General features: G+C 50.1%; 1 protein-coding gene across 2 annotated transcripts; it reads left to right on the forward strand.

Annotated features, from left to right (window-relative positions):
* The first annotated feature begins 3,306 nt into the window (after nucleotides 1–3,306).
* usb1 (U6 snRNA biogenesis 1) lies at nucleotides 3,307–14,110 on the forward strand. 2 transcript variants are annotated; one of them, XM_028808862.2, is made up of 7 exons: nucleotides 3,310–3,729; nucleotides 6,969–7,174; nucleotides 9,037–9,220; nucleotides 10,627–10,680; nucleotides 11,505–11,610; nucleotides 12,163–12,243; nucleotides 13,737–14,100. In XM_028808862.2, the coding sequence occupies exons 1-7, from the start codon at nucleotides 3,611–3,613 to the stop codon at nucleotides 13,845–13,847; spliced, it is 861 nt and encodes a 286-aa protein (XP_028664695.2). In that variant the 5' UTR covers nucleotides 3,310–3,610; the 3' UTR covers nucleotides 13,848–14,100. The 2 variants fall into 2 exon arrangements, with proteins under 2 accessions (XP_051788315.1, XP_028664695.2); XM_051932355.1 differs by lacking the exon at nucleotides 6,969–7,174 and having other exon boundaries at nucleotides 3,307–3,729; nucleotides 13,737–14,110.
* The last annotated feature ends 810 nt before the right edge of the window (nucleotides 14,111–14,920 follow it).

Raw genomic sequence — 14,920 nt, forward strand, 5'->3', positions numbered from 1 at the left:
CAGGTTTATGGGTGTAACAAGAAAACACGGGTTCAACCAAAGAGCAGAGCTGGGGAGTCGGCAAAAAAGACGCAGTTTATTATTTAAGCAAACAAGGGCACAAAAGGTGAGCAGCGGGTTGGTCTCCTGCTTCCACACGGACCGATTGTGGTGGCGGCAGAAGTGATGCCACGGCTCTTCTGGTCCTGAAGCTTCTGGACTGTGGACATGGAGGACCAATGTGTTGACGCTGGCGCCCTGTCCCAGTGCCTACCTCTCCAGAGCGAAACGCTGGCGTGCGACACACGGAGGTCGTACAGTTAGATCGTGGGAGCACCTCGTCCACGTAAGGTTAGGCTTAGGAGACAAATGGGGGGGTTACATTCAGCAGCACCTCGTAGTGCTCCGCTCATTCGCTGATTTAGAGTTTTAGAGAAGCTTCGGAGGATAAAGACCCTTCATGTTTAGAGAGGACGTCTTAATCTTTTCCTGAGATTTCAACACTCGTGAATCACGTCAGAGAGTTTTTGGGAATGCTGGCTCTTTGTGAAGCCTGAGAAATGTCAACTTCACAAACCCTCACTTTAGTTTTTAGGATATCAGATATCGAGGCAGAGGACACAAAGGTGGAGGCTGTCCGTGAGTGGAGGTCCTCAGCGTCTCGTCGAGTTTGCCGATTATTAACACCTTTAGTACCACAGTTGCCTTAATTACTGCCGGCACATGCAGGATGTCTGAGGAATGTCAGTCAGCCTTTGAGAAATGAAACAAATGCCTTCATGTCACCAGTTTTGAAGGACCCAGGTGTCACTTTGCAATAGGAATTGGAAGCGGACGCTTGGGGTATTGGTGTGAGCGCAATACGAGCAAATGGCATCCATGCGCTTGCCCACTGCCCACAAGGTTAACGTCCGCAACGGTGAAGAATTAGGGCCATCACACCCGCTGTGCCAGAAGGAAGGCATTGGGCCGAGTTATCATTCACATGGACCTCAAAACCATCTGATGTTAACAAAGACAAAAATCAGTATGGAGGCAATGCGGTCCACAGACAGGCACAGGGTTTATGGAGAACTTCATCAAGCAGCCACTTTGGCGCAGATCTTTGTTCTAATGAACTTCTGCAGGGGGCCTGTGACCCTTAATTTCAGGTCATGATGGGATTCAGATGAGTTTCTTTGGCCGCCCCCTCTTATGACATGTGTCCTGCTGGATTTTCTCCCGGGCCTGACCGCGGCAGGACACGCTTGTTTGTTTCATTGCCGACTCACTGCCCTCCCATGGGTTCACCTCGGTTGGGCTCATCTCATTGCTCTGATGTAACGTTCCTCACCAGTGTTCTATTAAAGGAGTTCATGTGTCTTCATGGGCCCCCTAAAGCTCTCACTTCTGAATGTGTGTCAAGATTTAGGACATGCTTTTGTGCGAAGCTGGATAGGAACCTCTGCTGACCATCCAGAGAGTGAGGAGCGCCGTGAGTGACAAGATCAGGACTTTTAAATTCTCCTGTGGATACTCGCTCAGCGGACTGACCAGACCACCTTCCACGACTAAAATATTCTAGGCCAGGGGTCTCAGCCTTGTTTTTTGGAGTACCACCCAAGAAGTCCTGAGTTGTTTGGCATGAACTCTTATTAGGTAACCCCAAAAGTGCTACTGTACCCCTTTGTCCATCGAAATATTGCATGTACTGATCGCGTTTGCTTCTGCGTTCTGTTTGTCTTTTCATCCAATGATTTTCCAGTCAAGTATGTTGCTCTTGTATGAACAGTAGTGTGACATAAAAATGGAAACATCTACAATCGCCATATTTTGAGTTTACACCACGTGTACAATGGCAGCATGGCTTAGAAACAGTGATGGGATCGTCGTGGACTTTACTTGATAAAGAAACACTTCAAACCAGTAGGAAAAATTCAAGTCATATGAATCCTATTGTCGTTATCTCCATAAAGAGATGTGCTCAGTACCGCCATGGACTAACCACACCACGTCTTACCTGACAAGGCCCAGCAGAGACGCCCGCCGCCTCCCACCCTCATCCGCTCCCCCAATCCGAGTCAGCATAGTGCAGAGAGACCCTCGAGGTGCCTCGCCTTTCTCAAAGGGCCTACTGCATCACACAGGACCCTTCAGACCCCCCTCACGGATTCTGGAAAAAGGCAGCACGGCATCAGTGGCAGATCGGTCAGGTTATGGGACACCTTCTTTGCCTCCACAATGCAATGCGGCCCCCTTGATCTCCCACCCTACCCAAACACCTGAGATCACAATCTGTCATTCGGGTTTGTGCACAAGTCACTCAGCCTGTCATGTCAGCAGGTCCGGTGAGGTGTCTCTCTCTTCATCGTATCGTGTTGAGTGATTTTCTAAAGTGAACGTCACACGGATGTGCTGTATGGACGGACACTCCATATCAGTTTTTGAAGGATTTAAGGGCGAAGTGGAGCCGAGTGTGAGACACTCTACTGTCTGCTTCTTGTTGGCCAAAGTTTCCCGACTGACTGAAAACACCGATTAATGGCAGAGTTTGAAGTAAAGAAGACATTGAGACTCCTGATGAAGGACATCTGCCCGAAGGTTCTGTCTTGTAACTTGGGCCATACGCCATCATAAAAAGGAAGGGACAGCGGCGTTTTTTATCAGATGGGTTCCGTCACATCATTTTTAAAGCCTTCTGACCGCTTAAAGCTCACCAGTGGGCGGTGAGCACGAGTTTAACATTCAGTCCATTTTAGACTCTAAAGAGGAGATGCACAGATGTGCTATCGGGCTCACTGGGGAAATTGGGGTCCTGAGGAAGATGCCCCGAGATCTGTGGGACAGAAGTTGCCCATTAATTCTCCTTCGCCACTAATTTCTAACATCTTTAGTAAAACAGAAACTGAAACTAAATTCACATTGTTAGACATGTGAACTGATTCATTCATTAATTGTTCAAATTTAGGCTGGCCAACAACGAGTCCTATTTTTTGTCTTTGTAATTTTTAGTTATACGCAAAATATGAGTTCTGAAAAACGTATTTATCTTTGAAGCAGACCGAAATGCGGTATTGAACCTTGCATATGAACCCTAATTCTCGACACCTTGCCATTACGGAGAAGGTCCTGTCACTGCTAATTTTTCCTTTTGTCTTTCAGAACGCCGCCTTGTAAAGGCTTCCATTTGCTTCGGCACTTTGATTCCTCTCTGCCAAGTGTTTGCACTCCATCTATGAGATATACGACCTTTGAGCATCTTTGTTGTCTCTTACAAGGAAAATAATACAGAACTTAAGAGACTTCGGGACCCAGCAGCTCCTAGCAAGCGCATCTCTGTCGTGGTTTCGCCCGCGGCGCACGCGCACTCGTCGTTAAGCGAGAGGATTCAAGCACGCGAAAGAAAAGTGCCAATTGGCCTTTCCGCCTTTGATGTAGGGCAGTAATGGACTGGACGTCCTTCCGTCCATTCTGGGCTAAACAAACCCCAGATCAGTCTGATGACACTAATGCACCGAGCCGTGCTCTTTCCCTACCGTCTGCCTGAAGTTAGAAACCGAGGCGGAACTTCCAATCTGCATTCCCTGGTCCGGCCGGAGCTCAGGTGGTGGTGCACACGTACGGCTGATCGGAGCGCTCCCGGCTTTTGGCGATGCTCGTCAACTACAGCAGCTCTGAGGACGAGGAAAGCGATGGTGGCAGGAAGCGGAGACGGAGCGGAGACGAGGCGGAGAAGACTGCGGGCAGTAAGCGCAGTAAACCTGGGACGAGGTGCGTGTGCCGAGAAGGAGAAGCAATGCTGAATAACTGCAAGGGACGCTGCGGGGCCGCACCGGGGCAGGCAGGAGGGGCTGTCGGTCTGTCAAGTTAGTTTGTGAGACGTCGCAGCGGCCCATTTCGTTCTTTTCTCGCTCCTGTCCAGGTCAACTTTTTGTTAATTTTGTCAGAAAGTTCTTGTGGTCGTACAATTACTGATAATTAAAAACTGATACATACGGAACTTCATGTTATATTCTAGAAGAGATAAATCCTCTTACCTGATGCACACATCTTACTGTTGTTTCGATTCACAAATCTTGTAAATAAAATCCCGAAGAGATCCGCCAATTATGGTATGCAGTGTACCTTTAATAAAGCAAGCGTCTCATTTTGGGATTTGTGAATTGGGTTTGCTCCGTTTGCCATTTCTAACTTTAAAGACCTGCGGATGTATCATTTTAACAAATGTGTCCGGGTGCTGATTTATGGGGCACATCAGAGGCACTGCGAGCAGCACACAAGCGAACATTTCAGAGTACCAAGTCCAGCATTCAGAGATTCTTGATGGTGAGCATATGAGTTGTTGTAACACAGCACAACGTACTTTTTGTCAAGCGCTGATCAGTCAGTGCGAGCGCAGAGCGCTGTGAACAAATCAAATGTACTCGGTTTGTAATTGGTATAAGTGAACAGATTTATTAAAACGCAGATATTTATTATGTAAATCACCCACTGCTGCTCTTCTAAATGCAGAAGACAAATAAAAGATGAGCAATCTGACTGACTGGGACCCTGCAGACACGAGTCGCAGAGTAAAACTGGGAACCAGTGTTGTGTAATGCTAGGCCAGTTCTGTCCTGGGAGCATCGAGTGCCCGGGGCTGGCAGGTCCTGCACTGGGGGCACTCAGCCTCAGCTCTGGGATGTGTGGGCGAGACAAGGGTGTACCCAGAAATAAAGGCCAAGTGGTCGACGATGGAGCTGGGCACGTGAGGAGAACTGAATGCATACGTGAAGACCATAAAAGTGAGTTCAGAAGAAAAAGGCTGGGGTGTTACGTAAAGACAATAGAAACTCCTGTTTGCGAGATCATTGATGGTAGGTAGAATGCCTAGTGGGGGCTGGGTGGTCTCGTGGCCTTGGGACCCCTGCAGATTTTCTTTTTTGTTTTTTCTGTCCTCCCTGGCCATCGGACCTTACTTTATTCTTTGTTCATTAGCATTGCCTAATGTTTATATTTTTTCTTTTCTTTTTCTTGTAAAGCACTTTGCGCCCCATCATTTGTATGAAAGCGTGCTCTAGAAATAAATCAATGGTGGTGTTGGTGTTGTCCCTTCGGCCAATGAAATGGTCCGTCTCCTTTCCGGCCCACGGCAGTGAAATATCAGACACCCCCCTTCATTCAAAGTTTGAAGCCCATCATTGTCACAGACGGTTCATTCCACCAGTGACCTTGCAGTTATTGGTAACGGTGGGCAAACAGCCCACTTAAAATAAAAATGACAAATGGGGGTCTGAAATGGGAACACAGAAGTCCGATGAGTGCAGGACATGAGGATTGTGCAGTAACTACTACTGTCAGAGCATACTTTGTAAAAATAATTTAAAAAATAGAAACAAGAAGGTATTGACGGTAACAAACGACTGCGTCTGTATGGCGGTCAAATGCTGCAGCAGAGCAGGGAAGGAATTCGTATCTGAATGCCGTGTTTACAGTTGTGCCATGAGGGTCCTAGTTATGTTGCTTGGGTTTAGCACTTCTCTTAGGGGTTAAAGGTTATTCCATATTGGTGACCCTTGAGCTGTGCAGCTGACACGTTGCGTCTCGTTGGCGTGGCGGTCACCTTTCACCTTTTTTCCTTTGTAGGCACACACCTAAAAACAAATGCAGCAAATAGCCAAATGGGGTCTCGTCAAAATGTTCTTTCTACTGCTCAACATATTTATTTAAAGAAATCCATTGAGAGGCTTCGCTCTGTAAGTTATGTGTGCGTTTGGCGGAGCTCGGCCTTGTGGGCACTTTACTCTGGAAGTGTAACCACATAGCCCCGCCCACACATGCAAATTTGGTAGAGTCCCCCAGTCAGAGGAGTGATGCAGCAATTGGAGTGGGCTTGACTTTGGGGGAGTAGGTGGGGTTTGGACAGCTTGTCAGATTTGAGGGGTACTCAGCGTCCTGGGCAGCTGCAGGCCACTGCCCGAGAGTAGAGGAGGGCTGTGGCCGTAGTGCCCTTTTCTCCATGGCACACATGCCACCTCACTGAGGGTTCCTGCAGTCCTAATGACGCTGATTTAAATCTTAATAAAGTCAAATACACTTCAGTTTCAGCGGCTTCTAATTTGAGCACAAAGGCTTCTTGTTTTATTTGGGACTGAAGCGGCACGTTTTAGTGTTTTCAGTTGATGTACCTTTTAAAATTTGAATTGGTCTCGGGATTCAACTTTGCCAGCGTATAGAAGCCTCCACTTGTGCTCCTTACGGACCTTCAGGAGACCCTCATTGATGACAAAGGAGGAGCAGCTGCAGAAATGTCAGCCCACGATGCGTCACTCAGCATCTGCGGCACGTTGTTCCCCTTTCACTTCTCAGTTTTTACATTTTAACATCTCTGATTGTTTGTCCTGAAATATGAGAAGCCAATGGGGCTCAAATATGTAAAGGTGTAGCTGTGCCTTCTGCGAGCCTGCTGCTTCTGTGCCAGGAGTGCCATTCAGGGCCATGCTGCAGATGGGGAAGTGTGAAGAGTGTCACGGTGGCCTGAATTTCCACTGCAGCCTTGCCTGCCCTCATCTCGGTGCCATCGAGTCCACATATCTTGTCCAAAAGTGCAAAATGTAAAAGTCAGAGATGGTGGCCTAGGGCTGCTGGTCTTCATGGGGTTCATTAAATCTTAGTCAGCCTCCGATGGCTACTGCGTGAACAAAAGGCAGAACAAGGGCTGACGCTCAGCCCCTTTTGCCCCGAATATTAGAACTGAACATGACGTGGCATAAGCAGCCCTCGGGAGAGCAAGAGACCATCTTCTGATACCCCAAGGGCTTGGCAGCCACCGCTGCTGACTTAGGCTCCCCATGTGTCCTGTTTGGGGACAGTGGCTGTCAGAGCAGCTGCACGCCAGCCCAGAGCTCTACACTGATGCCCTGCATGTGCCCATCCTTGCTGGCATTTCTGCCTGTTTTCATCTGCAGCTTTTGAGGTTTTAGTTATCTTACCATCTGACGTACAACAAGGCTTCTCTCTGCTTATTTCAGAAATGACCAAATTGGTGACATGCAGAAGAAGCCGAGCAGAACAAATGAAAGTGGGACTCGCATCCTGCCAGTGCCCAGCAGCATACTGGAGATGTTTAAAGAGGACAGCGTGGAGGAGGCGTCTAGTGACAGTTCCAGGCACGGTGGACGCATCCGTTCTTTCAGACACGAGCGAGGAAACTGGGCGACGTACGTCTACTTGCCGTGTAAGTTGCTTTTATAGCTTTGCTGGGACACAAAAACCTGGCAGAAGGGCCGAATCCCAAGAGGGAAGTGAATGTCCTTAAGTGACTTTGGTGGGACAGAGAAGTCCCCGGTAAGGTGATGGCCTGACTGCAGTCTCGTCGTATTTGCGGCGGTGGCCTTGTGTGTCTGTGCTAACACATCATGAGTCGCGTGCTTCTTTCTAATGGCCTTCCCCGCTGTGTTTGTTCCCAAGTCTCGATTCTGAGGCGCCATGTCACTTACAAGTCCTGCCTCTGGTTTGGGTTCTGGGGTTCCTTGCCTTATCCACACTGGCTGAGTTGATTTCCACATGCCACCGCAGAGGAGCATTCAGGTTGACGAGAGCTGAGGAACGGTAGAGAGAAACGAATGAGAGAAGTGAAATAAATGGGGCAGGGGGTGCCAGATTAGAGCACCAGTCCGTCATTGACGAGCCCTCGCCAGCACACTCCTTACTCGAGTGGAGGATTTGGAGAGGCCTTGGGATTAATAAAGTATCTATCTATCTATCTATCTATCTATCTATCTATCTATCTATCTAAAGTGCGGGTCCTGGTGGCACCATCTCCACATACCAGCTGATGGCTATTCTCTGTTGGCTGCATTCAGCTGCATTGTTTGCGGGGTGCCACCTGCTGGAATGTGTTTGGTAATGCACGTAGTAATAAAATGCCTTGTGAGTTTCCTTCCAACACGTGGTGTGTCACAGACATGAGCCCCGCTGTGGAGACTCCTTGACTAGAACTGAGTAAGTTTAGGAAATCAGCAGGGCGTAGCGTCACGGCACTTCATGCGTTAGTTAAATCCGCACTTCACAGTGTCCGGCAAATGGCCTTCTGGGGGCTCAGTAGGTTTCAAACTCCCAAGATTCCAACTCCACTGGCATGAGAGTGAAAGGGAGTGACTTCTGCCGATCTCAGAACCCAAATGCCGCCCAGGACAACAGCCACCCTGACGCTGCCAATTTTCATTGAACTTTCTCTTTTAAATGCGTCTCCAGACTTTGCTGTCAGCTTTTCTTCTTTTAGTGTTTTTATACTTTAATAAACTCCACTCTGCTATTTCTCATATCTCGAGCGAGCAAAGGAAGTGCGGAGGACGTTGCCATTTGCTCATTGCTGCAGGTTGATCAAGGCTGGGGGACGGCGGACCCCACTGATTGGCAATGGCATGTGACCACGTGTGGGTCTTGGGGACGTGGAGCGACTGGCAGTCACGTGTGGCTGTGATCTCAGAACGTGAGCGAGTGTGTGCGGGTGCGAGAGTAGACCAACCTCATGTCACCCCTCGATAACACACATGGCTATCACGATGGCTGCTTTGTCTGTTAGATGCGAGCGAACCTGAAAATGAATGGTGGGGGGAGCACAAGTCTGATGGTCTGCCTTCATTACTGAGAATCGGCCGTTAAGAGACCTGCCAGGACCGAGTCTGAGACCCCTGTAATAGTGGGCTGCAATCTCATTATTACTTAACACATACCATAATCTGATTAAAATGGCCTTTCTAGGTTAGAGTCCCTTGTAGGCGCCTCCTGTTGGAACAGAAAACGCAGTGTATTTCATTCGTGCCCAGGCGTGAGTGTGTTGAGAACGATCATGAGTGACGTCGTGGGGACCAAGGACTGCAGTTGCCCTCCATGAGGTTCCTGTCATTTAGGTGACGCTTGCCGCTCGAGCAGCAGGCCGTGATTTATTGTGCACGGGGTCAGCTGGTAGAAGAGTAAAAGTCGACAAAGACATACAGCAGAGCCGTCCACCGTTGTGACCCCCTCATTGGGTTAGTGATCCTTCAGAGACTTGGCCCCCTTCTCCTGATGGCTTCCTCCTCTTGCTCTCCACAGACTTTGCTGAGAGGGACTTTGAAGAGCTAGCAGACCGACTGATCTCGGCGGCCGGGGCTCATGGGATTTCTCTTACCAGAATGGAGGAATTTCACATCAGCCTCTCTCAGACGGTTGTTCTGCGCCATCACTGGATTGAGCCCTTTGTCCTCTCTCTGAAGGAGGCCCTGGCACCGTTCAGCAGGTACATATTTGAATCTCCGGCCCCCTTTGCCAGTGTTTGCTGCAGGCTTGCTCTGAGGGCAGGTGACCCACCCGAACTGAGAGGACAGGGCCGTGGGAGTGGGATAGCAAAATGGAAAAGGAGCAGAGAGCTTAGGGAGTGAGCGGGAGTTGTGCAGAGACGGTCAGTGTGGAGATTGTAGGCTTCATTTTCTTGCCACCTTTCCACTTTCCAAGTGCAGGTGGAGTTGTGGTCAGCATTACTGCCCTCCTTGGCTTTTTGGTGGGTCACGCCTGGCATCTTCAGAATGAATTGGGTGCGGACCACCTGGTGATCCTCAGAATATCTGAGTAGGATGGCCAAAGTGGCAGCACACAATGAAAAGCTGACCTGGCCAGGATGAACGGCCCCCCTTTGTACTTGGTCCACCTTGATGATAATGATGATGATGGCGGCCTCCACACCTTTTCCACTTGTTTTCTGATCTTTCCAAAGGTTTCATCTGGATTAGGATCAGGACTCCTTGCTGGACGCCCCATTTTGTTTCTGGTATTTTTTTCAATGTGTGCTTTGGGTCCTTGTCCTGCCCGGCAGACCCCTGATGTTCGTTTTCTGACATTGGGTGGCACATCCTTGATGTGTTCAGGGTCTCCAGGACCACAGGCAGCAAGCGGCCCGGCCACCATACATTTCATTGGAGGTCCGCACAGACCAGTGGCTGGACTGTCCTTGTTCTACAGGCCGCTGCCTGAAGCACTTTGGACCACTGGCTCCATGACCACCAGTAAAGAGTTGACCCTTTTTCTTCTGGCCTTACAGCCCTGCCCATTGCATCTTGGGACTTTGCATTTTTCCTCGTTGCTCATCGGTTTCTCATTTTTTTCTTAGACTTGGTGTCTTGTATCTTAAGATGGGTGGCACGGTGGCAGTGCTGATCCCTCACAACAGTGAGACCAGGGCCTGTATCCTGGGTGGTCCCTTCATGGTGGTCCCTACGTGGAGGGTTTCCTCCCACAGTCCAAAGACATGCAGGTTAGGTGAACTGGCGATGCTCAGCTGGCCTCCGGTGTGTACCTGTCTGGTCTCCGTGTGACGGACTGGTGCCCGATGATCACTGGGAGACCCTGCCCTGGATGGATAGGGGGATGGGCGCCGTCTTAGCTCGGAGGTAATGAAGGCCACGGGTTTCTCGAGTGCAGCAGAAACCAAAAATACCAAAGTGGCATTCAGAGTTCAGAAATTACAGCAATGGGGCTGTGAGTCAGTAAAGCCCCCCAAAGTACCAGCTGTTTGCTGTCCGCCATCGGAAGTGTTCTCTCTGCCAGCCAGCCAGCTTGTACCTACTGAACTGGTGAGGGGGTCAGCAGAGCTGTGAATGAGTCCCCTGGCCTGCACTCGCTGACCTTGTGATGCTTTATGTCTTCCAGGTTCCTTTGTGTTGCTGACAGGCTAAATGTGTATGCCAACCAGGAAAAGACGAGGTAAGCTGGGACGGTGGCACCCCTCACACACAGGGGGCTAGCTGATGGTGAGGAGGCAGCAATAACGATTCAGAAGAACCTGCCAGTCGTCCAAAGTGGGCAAACACTTAATAGAGAAAAGTGCCACAAGCAGGTGAAAAATGCCAAGGTGGGAGACGCAGGGAGCACAGAGTTTAGGGGTCTTGCCCTGGCGAGACGTTCATGCCATCTAACAGCAAGCTGAGGACACCTTGTGGACATTAAGGGGAAGTGCACTTAAGACTGAACTGCTTCCGGGGTCTTGCAGCTTTGTAAAATGAGCAAGATCCTGGGACAGGTCCGGGTTGGCCCACCAGGAGAGTGACGTGTGGGCCCACCTGTGCTCCGTGTGTCAGTCCCTTTCACAATGTTTGTATTTTATGACTCCAGGCAGTTGGCCTTTATAGTCAGTAGGGGGTGGTAGTGAGCAGGTGCCGCTGCCATTCAACGCCAGGAGCAGCTTCAACAGAAAGAGTGTGGGCTCAGCGTGCCACCTGTGGAATTGTCTCCATAACGGCAGAATGCAAATGGAGGCAATCGGACTTGTTGGGCTCGTCACAGAGAAGCAGCTGACGAAAGTGCGAGTGACAACAGCCTCCTGATGGCACTTCTGGGTCTGAGCGTTTGCTTCCTGCTGAGCGGCCCTCTCTGCGTTTATCAGTCGTCCATTTTGAATGTAACCCAGTCGGCTTTGCTTAACACTTTTTCTCAGGCTGCCTTTTGGCCCTCTGACCCTTTCTAATGGCGTCGGCTCTGCTCTCAGAGTTGTTTCCACTTAGTCCTGATTTTCTTCTGCTCTCTGCTAGGACGTTCCTCGGACTGGAGGTCACACTCGGGCAGGACGAGCTCGTGCATGTGGTTGGAGCCATAGATAAAACCCTGGAGGCCTCCAGGCTGGCCACCTTCTATCAGGTGAGTCGTGATGACCACTCGGGCTGCCAGTAGTAGGAAGACGTTGCCCGGTGGATCTCCCCCTGCTGGCTGCAGTGGTGCCACTGACATATGCACCCAGATTTCTGAGGGTCTGTCTTTGTGGTCTGGGCTGGCCGTGATGTGCGTCCATTTGCAGGTAAAGCGTTGACTCCTTCCTTTGGCTCATCAGGTTTGGGCCTTTTGATGAACAATTTGAATTTCCTGCTTTTGAACCCTTTGTTTTGCCTCACACATTAATGTCTGGATTTTGGACTTTTGTTTTTCTCCTACTTTTGTATTCTTTTGAAGTTTATAAGTTGGGGGGGTTGTCAGTTGCCCTCTCCCTCTGGCCTGTGTAAAGTACATGGGCCTTAGGTCTGTGTTGTTTGTCAGGCCTCATTCTCTTTTGATATGACCGAGATCTGCGCTCCTGTCCTTGGCACCACATCAAGGGTACCGTGTGACATCTTCCTGTGGCCCTGAACGCCTTGACTGTCTTGTCAGCTGCCAGACCCCCTTTTCTTGATTTTGTGTGTTTTTTTGTCTCCCTAGAACCCCTCATTCCACATTAGCCTCGCCTGGTGTGTCGGGGATCACAAAGAGAGGCTGGAAGGCCTGTGCGCTCAACTGCAGGTATGTGTCACATGGCAGTGTTGGCAAGTGTCTGTGTGAAACCCTGTGTGGCACCCCTGTGTGGCACAGAGGGCATCATTCGGTGAAAACAGTGGACTAGCTTTGGAGCACAGGTGGCACAATGGCAGGAGTGGGTAGAGGCTGCTGAGGTGGCCAAAGGGTGACAACTCGCTCTACGTCACTAAGTGAGATGTCACAGCCCCAGGCGCAAATGGAGTTCAATTGGCGCTGTTGGGACTGCAATATCCACCTCCCTGGAAATGAAGTCATTGGTAAAAAACACAAAATTGCGTAAGAGAAGAAAAGGATTTCGTTTACAAGAAGAATGGCCAAAGCGTTCTTAGCGGCAGCTCACTCTTCATCTGTCAACCATTTCTTTCCCTGAGCCCTAAAAAAGACATACACACCTGTTCAGCTTGGGATGGGACAATGGCTGACGTGACTTCTAATGTGGTGATGCCAGCAGAGTAACCCGCCTGAAAATGGAGTAGAAACTGAGCAGCAGGGGGCGCGACCCCCAAACAGAAACCGTGAACGGCCGGAGGGAGCCGCATTGTCCGGCCACCTCACTGGCTGCAGCGATCAGTCAAGATGTCTGTCACCACAGATGTGAGTGGCCCCAGCGTCATCCGGCTGTACTTGAGTACAAACGCAGGCTGTTGCTGCCATCCCACTTCCCCGGTAGAACTTCACCCGCTCTGCATATGCACGAGGGGCAGGAGCCAACGACATTTATAAATGGACGTTCACCCTGGCCTCGGAGCAGCTTTACCTTTAAAGTGTCCTGTAGCCCCCTTTCAGGTCACCACAGAGGAGTGACGTCCTGCATATCCTCATGCAGAACTTAAAGCACAGGATGGCCGCCCCATGCTGGTCCCTAGCAGGTCAGGTTGGGCATAGGGCTGCGCCTTAGTAAAGTGAAGTCCTGTGCCATTGGCGAAGACCAGGGGTTCTGGGCCAAGTCCTCCTCTTGAAGCACTGGGCTTTCATAAACCAGCAATGGCTAGTTAACATATGTGCCAGGTGTGCATGCTGGAGTGGCATCTTGAGACCAAAACTGAGAGCAGAACAGAAATGGCACAACACGTCACACCGAGGTGACAGGGAGTGACGCCAGGGTCTGACTTCTAACACTAGTGACAGACGGGTGCATGCCGATTAGTACGTAAAAACATGGAGACCTGCATGTGTTCCTGCATACACGTGTGTGAATCAAGCCAGGTCTGGCTGCCTGGCAGTGCCAAGGACCAAGGTTCAACCCTTGCTCTGGCTGTGCCTTGTGACTGACTGGTTGGCATTCTGTGACCGTCACACTGAAACAGAACTTGAGCTTTGGTGACCTGCGAAGAGTCAGAGGTTAGTGTTTGAGCTGTATGACTTGACCAAGGAGTGCCAGCTCTGCCCTCAGAACGCAAGGCCCAGTGCCAGTAAACATCTTGTATCACACTACCATCCGCATCAATACACATCTCTAGTCATTCTCTTCTCTGCAGGGCATCGTTCATGATTCAGAAGACGGTGGCGAGCTGACAAGATTGTGGGCAGAGGACATCCGCTGCAAATCTGGGAACAAAGTCTTCTCTTTCCAGCTCCACCGAGACTAACCTGCTCACGTTTGTGATGACTTGGCCATCGTCGGGGTCTTCGTCTTTTGGCTCTGCCCCTATTTCTTCTGACCGGCTGTGCATGTGGATTTAGGAGTCAAGGCTCTTGGCCCCTCAGTGACATTTAAGACAAAATTCTTACTTTGTGTGGCACTAAGAAGCACCATGTGTGTGAGCTGGTAGGAGGAGGAGGAAGCACTCATCATCTATGAATGTTTAGACTCTTGATGGAGTGCTTGTGTTTTTTTACGTAATAAAGATTATTGTGGCTTACTAATAAAACCAGTCTCATTCCCGGGATCGTCAGGTTGTCTTAACAACTTCCCTGGCACCAAACGCCGCCTGAATCTTGCAGAATGGCATGCTTACAGTGAGCAGGGGATCTGCCAAGGATGGGCAGACAGTCCCCTCAACTAGAGGCCAAGTGACTGTCCTCGGGCTGAGGGTTGAGCACTGGAGTCCCAAGCAGATGCGTCTCAAGACAGGAGTTCCCTGTGGTAATGTGACGGAAAACTGGCATCCACTGAAAGGCCTCCCTTCGCCAACTCAAGCATGAACTGAAGGTCAGTCGAGCCGGGGGTGGGGGGGTTAAAACAAAGTGCGTAGACCTCACTGCTGACAATAGTGATGTGACATGAAGGGGGAGCACCCAGCCTTCAAGGGTGACACTGGAATGTCACCATCTGTGTCAAAGTCTAATGAGAGGGTTTGGGTGACCGCCACTAGGTGTCAAATTCTACAGAAGCTCAGTGAGAAGACACCTGGCAGCACTGACCTAGGAATACAGGAGCAACTTTGGAGCTGGAAATGGGCCACGACAGTCGTCACCCTCTACGTGCCTTCAGACTGCCAGTGTCACTTGGAGAGGAGGCCATCACTGCTGATGTTTCCTCCGCGTTTCAGGTGCTCAGGAAGAGCCTTGCAGTTTTTTCTCACTTAAGTCGTTTCTGCTGTTGGCTTTTTGTTTTTCTCTCTGCCAACAAAAGAAAGTGGGTGGGGGTCCCATGGTCAAAGCTGTGCCAGCCCCTGGGTCAAAAACATATTTCAGCAAGGAGAGACTGCCAGTAAGACCA

This window comes from Erpetoichthys calabaricus, chromosome 9 (assembly GCF_900747795.2).
Source record: "Erpetoichthys calabaricus chromosome 9, fErpCal1.3, whole genome shotgun sequence".
Taxonomy (NCBI): Eukaryota; Metazoa; Chordata; class Cladistia; order Polypteriformes; family Polypteridae; genus Erpetoichthys; species Erpetoichthys calabaricus.

Excerpts from the sequence above, each read along its gene's own strand:
- usb1 (XM_028808862.2), top strand. The coding sequence starts at position 3,611 with ATGCTCGTCAACTACAGCAGCTCTGAGGACGAGGAAAGCGATGGTGGC. Across the intron at positions 3,730-6,968 it reads CGCAGTAAACCTGGGACGAG|AAATGACCAAATTGGTGACA; the intron begins GTGCGTGTGCCG and ends TGCTTATTTCAG. Across the intron at positions 9,221-10,626 it reads GCCCTGGCACCGTTCAGCAG|GTTCCTTTGTGTTGCTGACA; the intron begins GTACATATTTGA and ends TATGTCTTCCAG.